At 42.2% G+C, this 19409-nt stretch overlaps 1 protein-coding gene across 5 annotated transcripts in view; it reads left to right on the top strand.

The window, feature by feature from the left end:
* The window catches only part of PSD3 (pleckstrin and Sec7 domain containing 3), a 598663-nt gene that overhangs the window by 237742 nt on the left and 341512 nt on the right, over nt 1-19409 (top strand). For 3 of the 5 annotated variants that reach the window (XM_074353657.1, XM_074353658.1, XM_074353660.1), the window contains one exon: nt 8486-8594. The exons of the other annotated variants lie outside the window; for them this stretch is intronic. In XM_074353657.1, coding sequence (XP_074209758.1) covers nt 8486-8594 — 109 coding nt within the window. Of the gene's footprint in view, nt 1-8485; nt 8595-19409 lie in introns of those variants that run through there. 5 annotated transcript variants of the gene reach the window in all.

Genomic DNA, 19409 nt, shown 5'->3' with positions numbered 1-19409 from the left:
AAACGGTGCGACCTGCAGAGGCTGCCTTGTGAGATCATCACGTTTGATTGCTAGTTTTCTTATAAATTCTTTCTCCGAAGCTCGCCAACACGTTAATCACTTGGTGTCTTAGTGAGCGAGCTGTGAGGAAAACTTGATCCCTGTGTCTTACATTTGTTTTGGGGGAGGCTTTGTTACAAATGAATATTTGTCTTCCTAGTGTCTCAGCCCCTAACTTTCCAGAACACACTCCAAAAATAAATAAATAAATAAATAAATAAATAAATAAATAAATAAATAAATAAATAAAAAAAAAAAAAAAAAATAAAAGCCACTCTCACCATTTGTAATAAGCTGTGATGTGTTGTGAATTCAGAGCCTCGCCAGGGCAGGTGCAGTTCCTGGAAGGAGCATATAGTCTTCCATTTGGTCAGAAGACAACTATGAATGGTTCCAAGTTGCAGATTATCAAGGGAACAGTCCTTTGAGTTGGCCAAAGGCTTGCTTCCCTCTGACCTGACGCGCGTGTCAGTGGACGGCAGCGTGGAGACTCGGTGCCTCTGCTCTGGAGCTTCCTGCCGCCCTCACTGGGCTGGCTTTGAGCCTGGAGGAGCAGCAGAACCCCGCTTGTCCTCCCAGGGGAGTGTGCTTTCAGGAAACGGGCCGAGTGAACAGACAGCAGCTGGTGGGAGAATGGGAATGGACCTCCAGGGGCTTTTAAAAAGGCCACGAATTCAGCTCCTGTCTCTCTGCTCACACAGTGAGCACGCGCTGGCAGCCCGCTGGATAGTGACAGGTGAGGGGCTGAGTCCCACTTTTCCCCCACAGCCTTCTCCTTAGTCTGCTAGTCCATTCCTGCGCTGCCCTTTGGTTTGGATGCTGTTTCTAACCTTTAGAAAGGAATATGTGGACGTTCTGTTATCCCATTTGTCTCCTGGCTGTCTTTGACTTCTTTTGCTTTTGAGAGGCTCTCTGTCCTGATTTTACTTGCTTCTATTACTGGCTTTTGGAATCTCTATCCAGTCAGTCTGTCGGGGGAGTAGGGGCTGGTTGTAGGGAATTGCAGATTATGGGGTCTGTCCCCTTCTTCTCAAACATGGGTGTTTTTCCACTTGTTTATGTACAGGCACATGTCAGATATATTTTTAAAGGGAGAAATGATGCACACGACAGGATTCGAATCTCTTTCTTTGTAGCCAGGTAAACTGAAGGAATGGTTGATTTTGTTTGTTTTTCAGCAATACAAATATCTTAATTACAGTGGAAGAGCAAAGTACATTTGGATGAACTGCACTAACGAGGAACAATATAAGTGGAATAACAATTACTCATTGTCTTGTGATTATTTCATTAACAACTCATTTGTACTTGAGAGCAGCAGAGGCATATTTATGGAAAAACTTTGAGTGTGAACTTTTTTTTATTAGATAGATACAGAAATAAACATCAATATAAAAGTGTGTATTTGTATCTCTATTTTCTGTGCCTGCATTAATTTCCTATGGCTGCTATAACAAAGTACCATAAACTTGGTGGCTTAAAACAATAGAAGTTTATCCCATGTAGTTCCATAGGCCAGAAGTCTAAAGTGAATTTTATGGGCTAAAATCAAGGTGCCAGCAGGGCAGTGGTTTCTTTGGAGACGGTAGGAAGGGTCAGTTTCCGTGCCGTTTCCAGCCTAGAATTCCATTCCTTGCATTCCTTGGCTCCTAGCCCCTTCCTCCATCTAATAGCGTGGCATCTTCTGTCTCACTCTGCTTTCCTCTCGCTTTCTTCTCTTCCGTCACACATCTTGGTCCACCTGGGTTATCCAGGATAGTTTCCTTATATGAAAACCATAATCACATCTTCAGAGTCTTTGCCATGTACCACAGCACTCACAGGCTCTGGGAATTAGGATGTGCACATCTTAGGGGGCCCTTATTCAGCCTGCCGCAGAGTGTGTGTGTGTGCCTGTGTGTGCATGCATGTCTGTTTAAAATTTCCCAGCTCTGTCCCCTGACCTAGTCTCTGAGCACATGCAGCCTCCCAGTGTCCAGTTCTTGTATCTAAATACTGAATAATATTGTTCATTAAAAAGGACCAAGGTTTTTCGGTTTGTTTTGTTTTTAAAGAAATGGCTAATTCCAGGGAGAAGCCTGGAACATCCTGTTGTACCAGAAGGTGAAGACGTGCTCAGAGAACGAAGGGGACATGTCGAAGAGACACAGAGCCAGCTGGAAAGCGCTTCCCCTGGCCCAAACCAGGCAACTTGAGCATTGAAATGAATAATGAAAATAGTGGATCGCAACCCATTGGATAAAATAGTAAATTCAGTCCTTACTGATAAAAATAAGTGAAGTTATAATTTGCAGGTTTGATGAGGAATTTAATAGTTTCTATGTCTTTCCATAGAATACTAATTAATCACAGAGAGAAAGTTTAAGTTGACAGTGGAGAGGCCTGGCAGATTAAAGTGACTATGATCAGTAATGGGACAAATTGAAATCCTGTGCCTCTAAGCAGGATGCAGAGAGAATGTCACTTCTGTGACATTCCTGTCAAAGATGGAAAATCTGAACATAATCAGGAGGAAATATAAAGGCAAACCTTTGTTGAACAACATTCTGCAAAATAGCTGGTCTGTATTTTAAAAAAACTTATAGTCACGGAAAGTAAAGAATCCAGTGTCATATGCTAGTGTGTCTACTAGAGATTCTGCACTTCGCTGTGGGAGGCTCTGGTCAGGCCATCGATCAGTTGACCCCTCATGTAACTATTTAGGTCTTTCTTTTTGGGCTGGTTGCATTCTGCACTGAAAGCTCTTAGATCTCCTGTCTGCAGGGTAATGTCCAGGGTGCAGCATTCCACAGGTTGGATGAGACAAGTCTAAGCATTGTCACATCCAGCAAACAAATCCCCGCTTCCCCTCGGGTGTCCTGGTGTCAGTTGTGCCTGGTGTCCCCCGGGCCAGAGGTGTTCGTGAGAAATCTCACCCATCCTTCTGCCTGGACGGGGAGGCGCATTTTCAAGTGGAGTGGACGTAGGGGTCTGGGGGTCGAACAGCTTGATCACCATTCCTTCTCATCAGTCCCACTTCTGCCGGCCCCTCCGCTTCCCACCTTCCCCGCTTCCTCCGCTGTTGAGTGTTCTGTGGTGTGGCTTGGTTGGTTCTGTTCCCTTTTAACAGACTTACGTTATCTGCCTTCTTGAAGGACTTCCCATTTACTCTTACCTCTTTCAGCCTTCCCTGACGCTAGGCTGCTGTCATGAAGTACCACAGATGGGGCAGCTTGGACAGCCAGCTGGTCTGGAGGCCGGAAGTCCAGGATCAAGGTGTCCGCAGGGCTGGTTTCTTCTGAGGTTTCTCTCCTTGGCCTCACAGGGTCATCTTCTCCCCATGTCTTCCTGTGATCTTCCTTCTGTGTGTGTCTCTGTCCTCATCTCTTCTTGAGAGGCGCTGCTCATGTTGCATTAGGGCCCACCCTGATGACCGTATAGGCCTGTCTCCAAACACAGCCACATCGCCGGCACTAGGGGCTAGGACTGCAGCATATGAGTTGTGGGGGATACAGTTCAGCCCATAGCGCCTAACTACCACCCTTTGCCACATCGGCACCAAGTGTCCAGTGTTGCCTGCACCCGAGTCGGGCTGCGAGGTGCCCTGCTCCCATGGGCCTGACTTCTGCTGGTGATGGGACCAGATGGGGTGGAACAGGATCAAGTGCTCAGTGCGAACGTTGGAATCGAGTCTTAGTTTTGAGTGACTTGTGAAATACTATTTTTATAGTTGTTGCTTTAGCTTTTAATGTTCTCTGGCCTAAGGAACTTTATAATACTCAACTCTGACTGACTTACAGGGCCTCACATCCTCTGAACATTCTCCTGAAATTGAAATGATAGGGACCTGAAGGAGCACGCCACCCTCCTAGACTTCCCTCAGCCCGTCTCCGCCTCTCCCTCTCCATGCTTCCCCTCCCAGACCAACTGAAAACTATTTTCATTTCTAAAATTTGCTTGCAACTTTCTACATTCTCCTCTTGATTTTTTATAGCTAGGCAATTCAAAGAATTATTTTACATAAGTAGTGTTTCTCTTGCATCTAAAATTGTTTAATTATAATCAGCAACATCTTGAGACTTGGATGATATTAGGTGACAATTCTTTGTAAATTTTAAAAGCCATCTAAAATGTAAGGTTGAAATTTTATTTGTCCTGTCCATTTAGTGGTGGACACCTGTCTTTAAATGCAGGGCAGGTTTTGGTGATCATGTCATTGTTAATTTTATCATAAGGAGAAGATTTCTGTTATTCTTCCTTAATGAAATACCTATGGAAGGGGCTTAGAAGTGTGAAGAATGTTTGTTCTTCAGAAGTAGGAGGGACCTTAGAGATAAATGAACAACACTCTTTATCAATAGGGAAGCTGAAGTCCAGAGACTAAACATGAGTGTGCGATTGGGTAGAAGTCACAAGTGGGATTTAAGTCTGGGTCATCTGACAGTCAGTCCATCTGCTACTGTGACCTGATACCTCATACTTCTTAACGACATTTACGTTTCTAAAATTGCTGTGATAAAACAAAAGAATATATATTATTCAGTTAGTCATACAGAAGGAAAAAGTAGTGCTGAATGTTTTAAATATAGTTTTCTTGACAGGCAAAAATTGTTGTGGAGGTGGGTGAAGATTTGTAACACTTGGCTTGGGAAGAGGATGTACCAGTGCGGCTCCCAGCTTTAAAAATTACCCCTGTGAGCTGAGAGAATTTTATTTCAATGGGCAACTCATGGGAATGATAATGTTTTTTCTGGGCCTAACTGGGCCCACAGTTGTCATATTATGGGGTGCTTTATTAGAGTGGAGCCCTATGGTATAATTTACTCCTGGTTAGAGCATCCTTTAAATTTTTTTTTTCTCTTCTGTGAAAATCTGAATGTGCTTTGATCATTTCGAAGCCTCAGCACAGGTGTGCTCTGTGGCCCAGTGTCCTCATCCTCTTGAAACGTTTTAGGAATGCAGTCTCGGGCCCCACCTCAGACCTGCGTGATCTATATTTTAACAAGATTCCCAAGAAGTTCATATATACAGTAAAGTATGAAAAACATTGGCCTGAAGCGTGGTTCACAAAATTTGGTCTTTGGACCAAATCAACATCACCTGCAAAATTGCTAGAAAACGCAAATTCTCAGGCCAAAAATCCTGGACCCACTGAGTCAGAAAACCTGGGTGAACTCCCCAATATGTGCTTTAGAAAGCCCTGTAGGGGATGCTAATTCATGCCTAAGTTTGAGAACCCCATAGAGCACTGTGTTTCCAACAGTTTTGATCATGACTCACGGTGAGAAATTCATTTTACATCATGACCCCCCCCCCACCCACACACACGTGACTTTAAAGTTTCATAAAACTGATTATTCTTACCAAGGGCTCTACTCTGATATTTTCAGTTTCATTCTGTTACATGTGTATATATATGTGTATTAACTTACCTATAAGAAAAATCTGGCCATGACCCACACAATTGATACAAAGCCACTGGTGGCTCATGAACTGCAGTTGAAGGACTGATGCTCTGAAACAGGGTCTTTTAACCTGCTTCTGTGCTGTGACCCCTTTTGCAGGTCCAGTGAAGCTCTGGCTCTCTTGTCAAAATAATGCTTTTTAAGTGTATATAATAATATACAGAGAGCTACAAAAGAAACCAGTTATATTGGCTACCAAAGTATTAAACAGGTTTGTGACATGGGAATACATTGTGTTTCTTTATTCATAGTAAGATTTAGTGGTAGGTCTTAGTAACTACTATCATCTCAAATAGGGGTGAGTATGAATGACAGTTGAAGATACTTGCTGTAACTGTTATATGGTGTAAAAATCGCTATGATTTCTGTTGGTGGTGACACAGTTCTGGTTACTGGTAATAATACTGTGGTTTGTCACATACATTCACATTTTAAAAAATGCTAAATTGCAGTTTAAGGTAAATGGAAATAAAGTTACATTTTCCCCCCCATCGGACTTCAGACTTCAGATTTCTAACGACAGGTCACCCCCATGGAACTGAGGTTAAGAACTCTTCTTTAAGTTGAGACTGTACGTCAAAAAATTACCTTCCTGGAATTTCTTAAAGCTGGTGCTTCATCAAGGGCATATTCTCTTGTTTTCTAGCACGACAGTAATGGAGTTTTTCATTAGAATTTTCTTCTCTGTTGTTTTCCTGAGGTCACTTGGAAGCCCAGATCCAAGCTGTTGATAATGCTTCTTCCCTGGTCTCCCCCGTCCCAGCACACCACCCAGCTAGCAGCCGCCCAAGCCGGGTGCCCGGGAGCCATGCCAGAGCCATGCCGGTCGTGGGTTCTGGATTCAGGGTCTGAACCTGGGGTCCACAGTTTACTTACTAGCTATGTCACTTTGGACGAGATGCTCACACGCTTGTTGCCTTGCCTCCCTTTCCCCGCCTGTGCGACTGGGGTGGCAGCTGCGCTGCCCACCCGAGAGGACTGTTCCGAGCAGAGCGTGAGACATCCCGGGTGTGGCATTAGGGCAGCCTGGCCTGGACTATGTGGTTGGGAGACGTTACCCACTGTAATCATGCTTGATTTCTTCCTTTCCCTTATTCTCTTACGTCCAGTTTATCAGAAAATGTAAGTAGATTCTCCCGATAAAATGTGTTTCCTGTTTATCTCCTTCTATTTCCACTGCCATCATCCCAGTCTCAGCTTCCGTACTGTCTCCTTGGCACTTCTGCCTGAGGGCTGGGCCTCCTCTTGGCTCTCTCCACCCACTTCCCCTGTAACAACCATATGACCTTTTAAAAGTATAAGTGAATGGTCTTTCAAAAATGTTAACGAACTGCCATACATTTCAGACCCTCCAGTGGCTTCCCATAGAGCCTTTCCCTTACCCACACACCCTGTGTGTTTGGCCCCTGCCTCCTCTCCAGGGTTTGTCCCTGCCATGCTGTTTCCCAGGCAGACTCTGAACTCACCCATTTCCCCACTATTTTGTGACCATGCTGGCCTTCCTTCAGTTGTGTAGGTGGCCTGGTCCTTTCATACTTTGAGGCCATTGCGTGTGACCCTCCTTCTGCTGAAATGGATGTTTCTGACCTTCCCCAGCTCTCTTCCTTCTTGACTCTGCAGTGTTGGTTCCTCAGAGAGCCTGTCCTGACCACCTCACCTGAATTAGGGCACCAGTGTCCTCTACCAGCCTGAAGCTCCCTGAACACATCAAAAAAAGTAATGCTGCCTTTCTGTCGGGGGAAAGGATAATTAACAGCCTGTGACTGTGAAGCATGTAGCTCCCATAGGAGTGTGTACCTTTTCCAGAAAGAATAATTTTACACACTGTGAACATTAAATGATTACACAGCTACTTTAAGAAATCGCAGTTTCTAAACTGTGCAGGAAGGTCTTTGATACTGGCGTTCAGGAACAAAGAGAGGCCTGCCCAGTGAACCTGTCTGCTGGGGGTGGTGGAGGTGGTCGTGTCCCCACCGAGGGCCTCCTTACAGCTGTGAACCGTTTCTGCTCCAAAGGATGAAACAGAAGTCATAAAACTTCCCTCTTTGAAGTAGCTGCCTGGTTGCTTCGCTCTCCTCTCTCCTGAAGTGAATAGTTAGTTGCTGCTCAGACATGAGAAAGAAGATGTCTCGTAACTAGAGGGTAGAAACCAGTGTGGTAGTACCTGGATCCTGGTTAATTTTTGAGCTCAGAGTAAAGAGGCAGAATAATGACTCCCTGATTGGACTTGGTCAGATTTCTTGTGTTTGACGTTTCTACTTTGTTACTTATTTTTAATTAATCCTAAGCTGGAGAAGGGAGGCACTCCTGATTTTTGGCAGTTGCCTAAAGCAGCCAGGAGGAGGGTGATAGGAACTCAGAGTCGTGATGTGAGCCGCTTTCATTCATCCTTGCAGTTTTTCTTTCCCGTAAGGTGCATTTAGGATTTCCAAAGGACACTGGGACAGATGCTCAAATTTAGGATAATAGGTATAAATGGGATGCCTGATAATTCTGTTCTATGCTCTGTTTGGCTAAATGGTATGCCTGCTTATGTAAAAATGGGGTCTCTTTTGGGGAAAGACTACTTTTTGTTGACATAGTTTAGCAGAACACATACACAGAAATATTCCTGCTGTGGGCTGTGGGTAATGATGATCATTTGGAAAATGATGTGTCTAAATATAAAATACAGTTTTCTCATGACAAAAAGTAGCGCATACTTAATTTTAAAAAATTCTGCCATAATTCTGCCCCCAAATCAAGCCAAACTTTTCATATTTTTCTTATTCGCCTATAGATGTTCGTATGTTTATCTTTTCTTTATATAGTTGTAATCTTGCTGTGATCACCTCGTATTCTGATTTTTGTCATGTTCTGTTTTTCAAGTTTCGTTTTTAATGGCTGTATAGCATTCTATCACATAGAAATGTCATAACCATTCTCTTGTTGGTTGATTGCTTTATGATGTATATTTTATGATGTATTTTTAATGAGGCCTTTATTTTGCTCTAATTTTGCAGGCAGAGACATTTGTTTGGGTTAACAGTGCATCAGCACATTCCCAGAGTGTTGCCAAGGCCAAATATGAATTTTTATTTGGCAGATCTGAAGAGAAAACTCCAGATACTAGTAAGTGTTTACCTACCTTCCTCTTTCAGATAACAAATATGAAGCGCCATTGAAATTTCAAATCTCAAAAGCTGAGAATTCTTCAAACCAAGAACTGACTTGAGATTACCTAGAACAGGCCATTAGAATCACATCCTATAAGATCCTATTAAATCTTAAGAAGGTGTAGGATTATTTGATGAACAATTAAAGCAAACAGGTTTCACAGAGGTAGGAAGGCAGCAGTGCAAATGGAGAAAAAGTACTCGATCAGTAGGTGATAAAGGGGATAGACACTAGCATGTCTTGGGAGTTAGACAGAAAGGGGATGTTGCGTGTGGTTGAGAGCCTGGGCTCTGGAGCTAGACCTTCTGAGTGTGGATTCTGGCCTTGTACCTTATGAGATACGTGACCTTGAGTAAGTTATCTAAGCTATTTTTGCCTCAGTTTTCTCATCTGTAAAATGGAATTATGGTGATACATATCGGAATTCTTTTGAGAAGTAAGTAGATTGATATATGTACAGATCTCAGAACCATGCTTGGCACGTAGTAAATGCTATAAAAGTGTTTGCTGCTAGTGTTATTTATTGTGCTCATTGTCTTCATCATGTTTCTGAACTTTGAAGTTGACATTTAGACGTATGTCCTGACTTTCCTAAACTCTGTCACTGTCTGACATGATTTTTGTTTTGGGTAGACAAGGTTGCTGTTGTTCTGTTGAAGAAGTCAAATGACAACTATTCATGTTTAACTTACATGTTAGATGACATTATGTAAGGTGCTCCGTGATATTTGGGGAGGGTAAGAATGCACTGTGGGTGCAGCCATTTAATAATTCCCATTACCCTAAAAATGCATATTTTATTAGATAGTTCAGTCCCCAACTGGGGACTCCTGAAGGTATGAAATAGCTAAATTGTTTTTAAAAAATGATTCTGCTTTTATCATAGCCTTCAAACTTGCTATTTACCATGTAGCGTAAATGCCTAACATTCCGGGCTTGAGGTCTGAGGCCTTAGTCATGCAGTCACTATTTCTCAGATGGGGAATACTGATCGTCATCACCCCAAGACTGTTTCAAACTCCCCGGCCATGGCCCTAACTTTGAATGCCGCGTTGTGATTTTGTGCTGATTAAGCTTTAAGCTTTTTCTGACCTTGATGAAACATGATGTTTACTTCCCTAGCTAGAGATAGTATCAAATGTCCACATAGTCCTTTGACTTATTGGTGGGTGCATTTGGGGCTTCTTCTTTTTTTTTTTTTTTGGTGGTGGGGGAGGTAAATAGGTTTACTTATTTATTTTTAGAGGAGGTACTGGGGATTGAACACAGGACCTTGTGTGTGCTAATAACGCACTCTACCACTTAAGCTATACCCTCCCTCTTGGGGCTTCTTTATTCATAGGTTTTGAGTAGTTTTCCCAGTATACCTGAGGTGGATCAGAATGACATTTTAAACCTTCCGCTCCTTATTTACCTTGGTAAAAATGGTTGGTATCATTTGTTTCTGGTGTGATGTCATTCTGCACGTGTGTCACTATGTGTACGTTTGTTAAACAAATGTATTTAATGAACACTTACTATGTGCTAGTCACCTGTGCTGGTCGCACTGTGAGGGTGCTAAGTGGAAGGCATAGCTCCGTCCTGTGGGAGCTAATTCCCTGGTTGGAGAGAAACCTGTCTGTCAGTGACTAGAGGGAATGCCTGCTTTCAGCTGCGCTGGTGTTGACTTCAAGAAGGAGGTGGAAGTTGAACTCTCCTTAAAGAATGCCTACTAGTGTTCTGATTAATAGAGTTCTAGGGGAGGGCGTTTCAGATTGAGGGAACAGTATAAGCGAGGGTGTGGTGGCAGGAAATATAAACTGTTTGAGGAACAGGGAGGAAACTAGCCAGGTTGGTTTGCAAAGCGTATCAGTGAGAGAGAGGTTTAGAAAGATAACCATTTAGAAGGGGGCATGACCTTCAGAAAGGAGGGCCTTCTCAGGCACGGTGAAGAGTCTGCATTTCACTTAGGTGTGTGGAGAGGATGCACCAGGCGCTGTTTTTAGATGAGTTGAGACAGATTGACCTAGAAATTGGAAGGGGCAGCAGAAGTTTGCTTGCTGCAGGAGCAGTGTAAGATGCAAGTTTATGTTGACTTTGGGAAAGTACATTTTTTGTGTCTTCACAAAGTAATGATGGTACATTAAAAAAAAATTTTTTTAGACGTTTTTCCATTATAGCTCATTACAACAAATTGAATATAGTTCCCTATGCTATATAGTAGGTCCTTGTTGTTTATCTATTTTATATGTAGTAATGTGTGTATAACTATTTTTATTGAAGTGTAGTCAGTTTACAATGTTGTGTCAATTTCTGGTGTACAGCACAGTGCTTCAGTCATACACGAACATATATATATTCATTTTCATATTCTTTTTCACCATAGGTTTACTGCAAGATATTGAATATAGTTCCCTATGCTATACAGTATGAATTTGTTGTTTGTCTGTTTTATGTATATTAATTAGTATCTGCATATCTCGAATTCCCAATGTATCCCATCCCACCCCCTTCTCCTCTGGTAACCATAAGTTTGTTTTCTATGTCTTTGAGTCTTTTTGTTTTGTAAATAAGTTCATTTGTCTTTTTTTAGATTACATATATAAGTGTTATCATATGGTATTTTTTTCTCTTTCTGGCTTACTTCACTTAGAATGACAATCTCCAGGGCCATCCATGTTGCTGCAAATGGCATTATCTTATTATTTTTACGGCTGTGTAGTATTCCATTGTATAAATATACCACCACTTCTTTATCCAGTCATCTGTCGACTGACATTTATGTTGTTTCCATGTATAGGCTGTTGTCAATAGTGCTGCTGTGAACGTTGGAGTGCAGGTGTCTTTTCGAATTAAGATTCCCTCTGGATATATACCCAGGAGTGGGATTGCTGAATCATTTAAGTCTATTTTTGGTCTTTTGAGGAATCTCCATACTGTTTTCCACAGTGGCTGCACCAAACAATATTCCCACCAGCATTGTAGGAGGCTTCCCTTTTTTCCACAGCCTCTCCAGCATTTATCATTTGTGGACTTTTGAATGATGGCCATTCTGACTGGTATGAGGTGATACTTCATTAGAGTTTTGATTTGCATTTCTCTGATAATTAGCAATATTGAGCATTTTGTCATGTGCCTATTGGACATTTGCATGTCTTCACTGGAGAATTGTTAGTTTAGATCTTCTGCCCATTTTTGGATTGGGTTATACATAGTAATTTGTGTCTGCTAATCCCAAACTCCTAATCTGTCCTTCCCCACCTTGTCCGCTTGGTAACCATGGTTTGTTTTCTATGTCTGTGATTCTGTTTCTAATTTGTATCTTTTTTTTTTTAAATTCTACATATAAGCGCCATCATATTATACTTGTCTTTCTCTGTCTGGCTTCACTTAATATGAAATCTCTAGGTCCATCCATGTTGCTGCAAATGGCATTCTTTCATTCTTTTTATGGCTAAGTAGTATTCCATTGTATATATACCACATCTTTCTTTATCCAGTCATCTGTCAGTGGGCATTTAGGTAGCTTCCATGTCTTGGCTATTGTAAATAGTGCTGCTGTGAACATTGGGGTGCATGTGTATTTTCGAATTGTATTTTCCTCTGTATATATGCCCAGGAGTGGGATTGCTGGATCATAGGTTAAGTCTGTTTTTAGCTTTTTGAGGAATCTCCATACTGTCCTATATAGTAGCTGCACCAATTTACATTCCTAGCAGCAGTGTAAGAGGGTTCCTTTTTCCCCCACACCTTTCTAGCATTTATTGTTTGTGGACTTTTGAATGATGGCCATTCTGACTGGTATGAGGTGATATCTTACTGTAGTTTTGATTTGCATTTCTCTAGCAATTAGTGATGTTGAGCATCTTTTCATGTGCTTGTTGGCCACTTGGATGTCTTCTTTGGAGAGATGTCTGTTTTGGTCTACTGCCCATTTTTTGATTGGGTTGCTTGTTTTTTTGATATTAAGCTATATCAGCTATTTGTATATTTTGGAAATTAGTCCCTTGTTGGTCACATCATTTGCAAATATTTTCTCCCATTTTGTAGGTTATCTTTTCATTTTGTTGATGGTATCCTTAGCTGTGCAGAAGCTTTTAAGTTTAATTAGATCACATTTGTTTATTTCTGTTTTTATTTCCTTTAGGAGCTGGTTTGAAAAAAAAATCGCTGTGATTTATCTCCTGTTTTCCTCTAGGAGTTTTATAGCATCTGGTCTTACATTTAGGTCTTTAATTCATTTTGAGTTTATTTTTGTGTATGATGTTAGAGAATGTTCTAATTTCAGTCTGTTACAGGTAGCTGTCCAGTTTTCCCAGCAGCACTTACTGAAAAGGCTGTCTCTTCTCAATTGTGTATATTCTTGCCTTCTTTGTTCTAGGTTAATTGACTGTAAGTGCATGGGTTTATTTCTGGACTTTCTGTCCTGTTCCATTGATCTATGTGTCTGTTTTTGTGCCAGTACCATGCTGTTTTGATTACTGTAGCTTTGTAGTATAGTCTGAAGTCAGGGAGCATGATTCCTCCAGCTTCGTTCTTCTTTCTCAAGATTGTTTTGGCTATTCTGGGTCTTTGTGTTTCCATACAAATTTTAACATTTTTTTTGTTCTAGTTCTGTGAAAAGTGTCATTGGTAATTTGACAGGGATTGCATTGAATCTGTATATTGGATGGCACAGTTTTATCATTTCAAAAATACTCTTTGAGTTTCTTTATATTGACCTGCCCAAACTCAGAAGACTTAGGAAAAGTTAATAGAGAGACTAGGGCAGTGTTTTTATTTGAATTTGATTGATAGGCATACCTCTTCCCACATAGAGGCCTTTCTTTTTTTTTTTTTTTTTAAGTGGATTAAATAAGTGACAAACTGTCTTAAGTGCTCCAGAAAGAGCCTGCTGGAGAAATGGAAATGCCAACAGTGCTTTTTGACTGCATCCCCAGTAATATTCGGGCAGTAGCCTGGCGGTGATGCAGCCAGGTCAGGGGAGGTCAGTTGGTTCGTGACCCTAGTTATGCCCAAGGGAAGTGTCGCTGCCATAGGGAGAGGAGGCTTTGGCTTTGCCGCTCAGCAGGGACTTAACCTGGGCTGAGGGTGGGAGGCTCTGGGGAGGACAATTCAATATGATGTGCAAGCCATTGCTTATTGTAGGGGTTTTGAATCAGTGACAGGAGGTAAGGGCATTGGATGGGGTTCAGGAGCGCATGTGAACAGTGGGCAGAGTCCCTTGCCTGGGAACTGAGATCTGGATTCTCATGGGCTGCTCATCCACATGGTGAATGGAAAGAGGTGACCTGCTCCTCTGCTTTCTCCGTGCCGCTGCTTTCTGGGGTTTGTCGCAGCCTTCGAGCTTTCCAAGGGCTAGAACGCAGTAGGTAATTGTTGAGAGGCTTTGGGCTATGTGTGACCTCCGTAGTGCAGTGACTTAATGGGGCGGGGAGGAGAGTCACCAGAGGTAGGTTCCCCTCTTCCATTTCCAGTCAGCTACTGGCATATTTGTGGAGCTGCACTGACCTGCAAAGAGATGAAAAAGGGGGTGCCGCAGGAGCCCACCTGGGGCTGACGGCAGGCGAGGCTGTGTCGTTAGGTGAGGGGACGTTCACACCTTTCTTCTCCCGGTTGCTGCACCTAGGTTGACCAGCTGGCTTCTCTAACTAGTTCACGTGGAGTCCACTCTAACAGGAGGTGGGCATCGTTTGGAGAAAATGTGTTCTTTGCAGGTTTCCTAAGGCAGTATCAGATGGCCAGGATGGTCAGTCTTTCTCTTTGGTAAAAATCCAGAGGGAAGAAATGCTTGAGAAAGTCTTTGAAGGAGAGTAAGGCTGTTCCTCAACTTGCAGGGAGAGCAGGTGGCAGGTGGAAGTGAGGAAGTGACAGGCCTGTGGGATGCTGAGCAGGGAACCAGCTTGTTGTATTAGCTCTTGGAAGTTTATAGCATCTCACTCCTACAGTCTTTATTGATTTTTAAACATTTTGAGATAAGTAGGTGAGGAAATATGCTTCAGAAGTATTGAAGAACTTGTTCAGGGGCATGTAGTTTAGAATCAGGTGGAGGCCAGGGAGGAGGTGAGGCAGTTAGGGGTTGGTAAACTGTCTTTCCAGAGCTCTGAGAGGGAGAGTCACTGCTGTGGAACGGAAACCCAAGCCTGCAGCCCAGGTTGGGCAGAGTTCCATGTGTATCATCATGTAGGATCTAGAAATGGACACAGTTGGTGTTGGGCAAGTGAAACTCCCCACAGGTTGCCGCTAAAGTAAATGCAGAACCACCCAGAGGGACGCTTTCACAGCCAGGACAGAGAAGACTCTCATACGAATAAATAAATCAGTGACCCTGAAATGGACCAGCTCACGATAAAGTGGAATAAAGTGCAAAAAGGAAGGAAATTCCATGGAAGGGAAGGTCAGTGTGCACAGCGAAAGGAAAACCAAGACCCAAGTAACTACAGACAGTAGAATATTCTGAAACCATCATAGGTTTGTTTAAGAGATCAAAGGGGGAAAAACCATTATGATAAAAGTATGAAGGAGAGGCATGCATATATGAGCAGAAACAGACAATGGAAATGTACATAGTGAAGTTTTAAAAAATGGTGGGTTAATTGCACAATATTGGGTTTACATTTGGTGAGGACTAATGAACTCTTTCTGATCCCTGCTTCCACAACGTCTCAAACGTTGTATGTAGACAAGTGAAAAGGAAAAAAAAAATCAAAAAAACTGAGCACTCATCATCCAAGAGATATGTTCTCATTTTGGTAAAGCTTACTTCCAGCTTTTTTTCTGTTTGTATGTTCCATACCCAAAGGTGCACACAGGTTTCTTCATTATTCAATAAACATAAAAGGTGGTTACTCTTTGCCAGGTCTTTTTCTAGGTCTTGGGGGTAGAGAGTTGAACAAAACTAAAATCCCTGTTTAACAAATTGCTTAACAGAGATTGTTCTAGGGCTGAGTCTCCTCTGGGGTATCCGCCCCCCCACCCCACCTTCTGCACTGAGTGGTTACCATCTGAGACAGAACACTGCACCACATTTAATAGGTGAAAATGCATTGCTTAGATGTAGGCATTTGTTTTTAATTTTCAATATGAATTTTAAGTTTTATTACCAAAATAATACATGTGTATAATCTGAAAAATGTAACTTCCCTAAACTACGCACGAGCCAGTGCGAATCCCCCTCCTCGCCCTGCGTCCCCCTGGTGCCGTGCTGGGCTTTGGTCTCTCAGCCTCTCCTGGCTCCTCACTCACTCACTCCTCAGTGGGACTGGTGCCCTCTCCCCTTCATCTGCAGTGACTTTTGACAACTGCTGTTCTCTTCCCCTCTTTCTTTTTCCTTCTACTTTGGCTTCCTTTTTTTTTTTTTTTTTTTTTTTTAAAGCTTTAGTGGTAGTTGCTTTGTAGATAGTGTGCTTACACCTGTGTTTCTTACTTTATTGACAGAAGTATCTATTAATTCTATAATAAGAGAAAAGGAATTTGGCTCCCAGCCACCCCCTATACCACAAGTTGTATTCTTATTTTTAGTTTTTTTCTTGGTTACATTCATGGTTTTAATTTGATTTAATTTTTTAGTTATTTTTGGGCGGGGAGGTAATTAGGTTTATTTATTTATTTTTAGAGGAGGGACTAGGGATCACACCCAGGACCTCATGCATGCTAAGCACCCCCTCTACCACTTGAGCTAGAACCTCCCCCCTACATTTATGGTTTTTAAATGTTACTGTTTGAAACTGTGTGTCGTATGCCATCTCAGCACCCGCTGCCTGCCCTGCTTTCCTTACAGACTCAGCCACCAGCGAGACCCCCTTCACTTTTACGGGGCCGGGAGCATCACATCCTGTTCTAGAACTACAGTATAGCAGAATCTTTTGTGCTTTCATTACAGGTTGATTCTAAACATTTAGGACCTAACATGAGCATTTACAGAGCGCAGAATCCAGGCAGTGTAGCTGGAGCTGAAGTGAGAGAGAAGCGGGTCCCATGCCCGTGGCCTCTGCTGCTCTGGGGTAATAGGCCCGCCAGAGCAGGGAGGAGAGGGGAGGGTGACTGGACTATCTGTAACAGGCAGTTCGGCCCCTCTGACAGCTTGTCCTCACTTGTGCCTTAAGTTTCTAGGCCTCTGTACAACTGTTCCCCTTGGACTTGAACAGAATTCTTCATTGCATTCTTGTTAGATGTCCTGTGTCTTGGATCCCATGCCTCATTCTTGGGGTCTTTATTTTTTTTTGCTAGAATATATCCTTTAGCAGTACTTTCCGAGAGATTCTGGGGTTAAAATTCCTAAACCTTTGTGTGTCTTGAAATCACAGTTTTGTTTTTATGCTTCACTGCTTGCTCCATTGGACTCGAGTCCAGCTCACTTCCCTGCAGAACTCTGAAGGCGTCCCCTGCTTTTCCTTGTCATTCGTTGACCCTGATGCGACAGTGAGGCTTGCTCCTTTGTGCAGGGTCTACTCGCTCTCTGGACACTTCTAAGGTTTCTCTGCCCCAGCCCTTGTACCTGTCAGAAGGCAGACGTCTTTTAATTGTTCTTTCTGTGCACTTGCTAAGCTCTTTGGGACATATCTTAGCTCTGGAAATACTTGTTCTATTATTTTTAAAAAATCTATCTCCCCTCTATTTTTAAAATGGTTGTAACTTCTGAAATTCCTGTAAGATAGATGTTGGTTCTCTTGAATTGGATTAATCTTCAATGTCTCTTAGTTTTTCTCTCCCATTTTAAAATGTCAACTTCTATTTTTTCGAATGGAATTTTTATTTTGATAATTATATTTATAATTTCAAGAACTCTGTCATTCTCTGATCACTCAGTTTTCATTGCAGTCTATTCTTTTATGGATGTGTTATTATTTGAATTCTCTAAAAAATTAGAGTTTTTCTTCTACAATTACCTTCTGTTTCCTGAAGTTCTGCTTCATCTAGGGTCAGTTGTGTTTCATTAAATCTTGGAACTGCCCTTGGAAATCACCATTTTTCTCCAGATGTCTGTTGGAGCTTGTTTTTCTGTTCCTGTACAGGAAACGAGACTGAGTTCCCAAACGTGGGCAGCTGGGGTTTCTCTGTAGTGTGGAGCACACGTCCCCAGCAGGCCGCTTCCCTCAGTGAGGCGAGGTGAGGGGTGTGGATGGGCACAGGGCCAGGCGGGCTGCCTGTCAGAGCGGGCTGAGCACTGGATGCTAGCAGGCCCCTGGGAAGGGGAGGAGGCGGGAGAGCAGCCAAGGTGGGAAGCTGTTCCCATCCTGCAGGTGATTCTGCAGTAAATCACAGTGATGTCTGCTCTGCTTCCCCTTCCAGGGTGGACACCTGCCACCTCTGGGGCTGGGAGCTTCTCTGTGGCTCCACCTTTGGGATGACTGAGGCCTCTGGGTTGTGACTTCTGCTCTGTTTTGTCTGTGGTTGTATTCCCAGCCCTCTTAGTCTGACAGACTCACTCAAATCTATGGCTTAGTCGTGTTCCTCTTTTTCTCAGCACTGTTATGAACTTACTTTCTTTTGAAATTTGCTGTCATTTTAATGGGGGAAGGAGAGGAGGCAAACTTGTGTCCCTGTTGGCCATGGTGGCCCTGAAGCCCGAACAGTTTTCTTGTCTTTCTCCAGTTTTATTTAGATCGAATTGACAAGCAGCATTGTGTAAGTTTCAGGTGTACAATGTAATGATTTGATGTATGTATATATTATGAAGTGATCATCACATTAAGGTAGCACATCCATTACATCACATAATTACTTTTCTTTTTTGGTGGTGAGAATGTTTAAAATCTACTCTCAGCAAATTCTAAGTTTACAGTACAGTATTGTTAATTATAGTCATGCTGTTGTACATTACATCCCTAGAACTTACTAATCTTTTAACTGGAAGTTTATACCCACTGACTAACATCTCCTCATTTTTCCCATCCCCCAGCCCCTGGTAACCACCAGCCTACTGTTTCCATGAGTTTCACTTTTTTATATTCCACACATAGGTGACATCATGCAGTGTTTGTCTTTCTCTGTCTGAGATATCTCACTTAGCATAATGCCCCCAAGTCTCATCCATGTTGGGAGGATTTCCTTTTCATGGCTGAATAATATTTCGCTGTATATATACATTTCCTTTAACTACTCATCCATCTGCAGACACTTAGTTGTTCCTATGTCTCAGCTCTTGTGAATAATGCTACAGTGAGCAGGAGGTGCAGATATCCTTCTGAGTTAATGTTTTTGTTACCTTCAGCTAAGTACTCAGGGTAGGATTGTTGGATCCTATGGTAGTTCTAGTTTTAATTTTTGGAGGAACTTCCATACTACTTTTTAGTAGCTTTTTTGAGCTATAACTCATAATGTATAATTAATTCATTTAAAGTGTGAAGTTCAGTGTTTTTTAGTGTATTCACAGAGTTATGCATCCATCACCACAACTAACTTGAGAACATTTTCATCACCCCAGAAAGCAGAGACTGTACCCACCAGCAGTCACTCTATAGCACCACCCACCCCCCTTCAGCAGGCATCCTAGTGGATGAAAAGTGGTACCTTATTGTGGTTTTGTTTTGAGTTTCCTTAATGGTTAATGATGTTGAGCATCTTTTCATGTGCTAACTGTCTTTTTTTATATCTTCTTCGGAGAAAATTTAGATTTTGGAGACATTCAAATCTTTTGCCCAGTTTTTAATTGGTTTGTCTTTTTATAATTGAAATGTAAGAGTTCTTTATGTATTCTATATACAGATCCTTTATCAGATCTATTATTTGGAAATACTTTCTCTCATTATGTGGATTGTCTTCATTTTCTTGATAGTATCTTTTATAGCA

Source organism: Camelus bactrianus, chromosome 26 (genome assembly GCF_048773025.1).
Source record: "Camelus bactrianus isolate YW-2024 breed Bactrian camel chromosome 26, ASM4877302v1, whole genome shotgun sequence".
NCBI classification, from domain to species: domain Eukaryota; kingdom Metazoa; phylum Chordata; class Mammalia; order Artiodactyla; family Camelidae; genus Camelus; species Camelus bactrianus.
The sequence above is the reverse complement of the archived record's forward strand: the minus strand, read 5'-3'. Positions and strand labels throughout refer to the sequence as shown.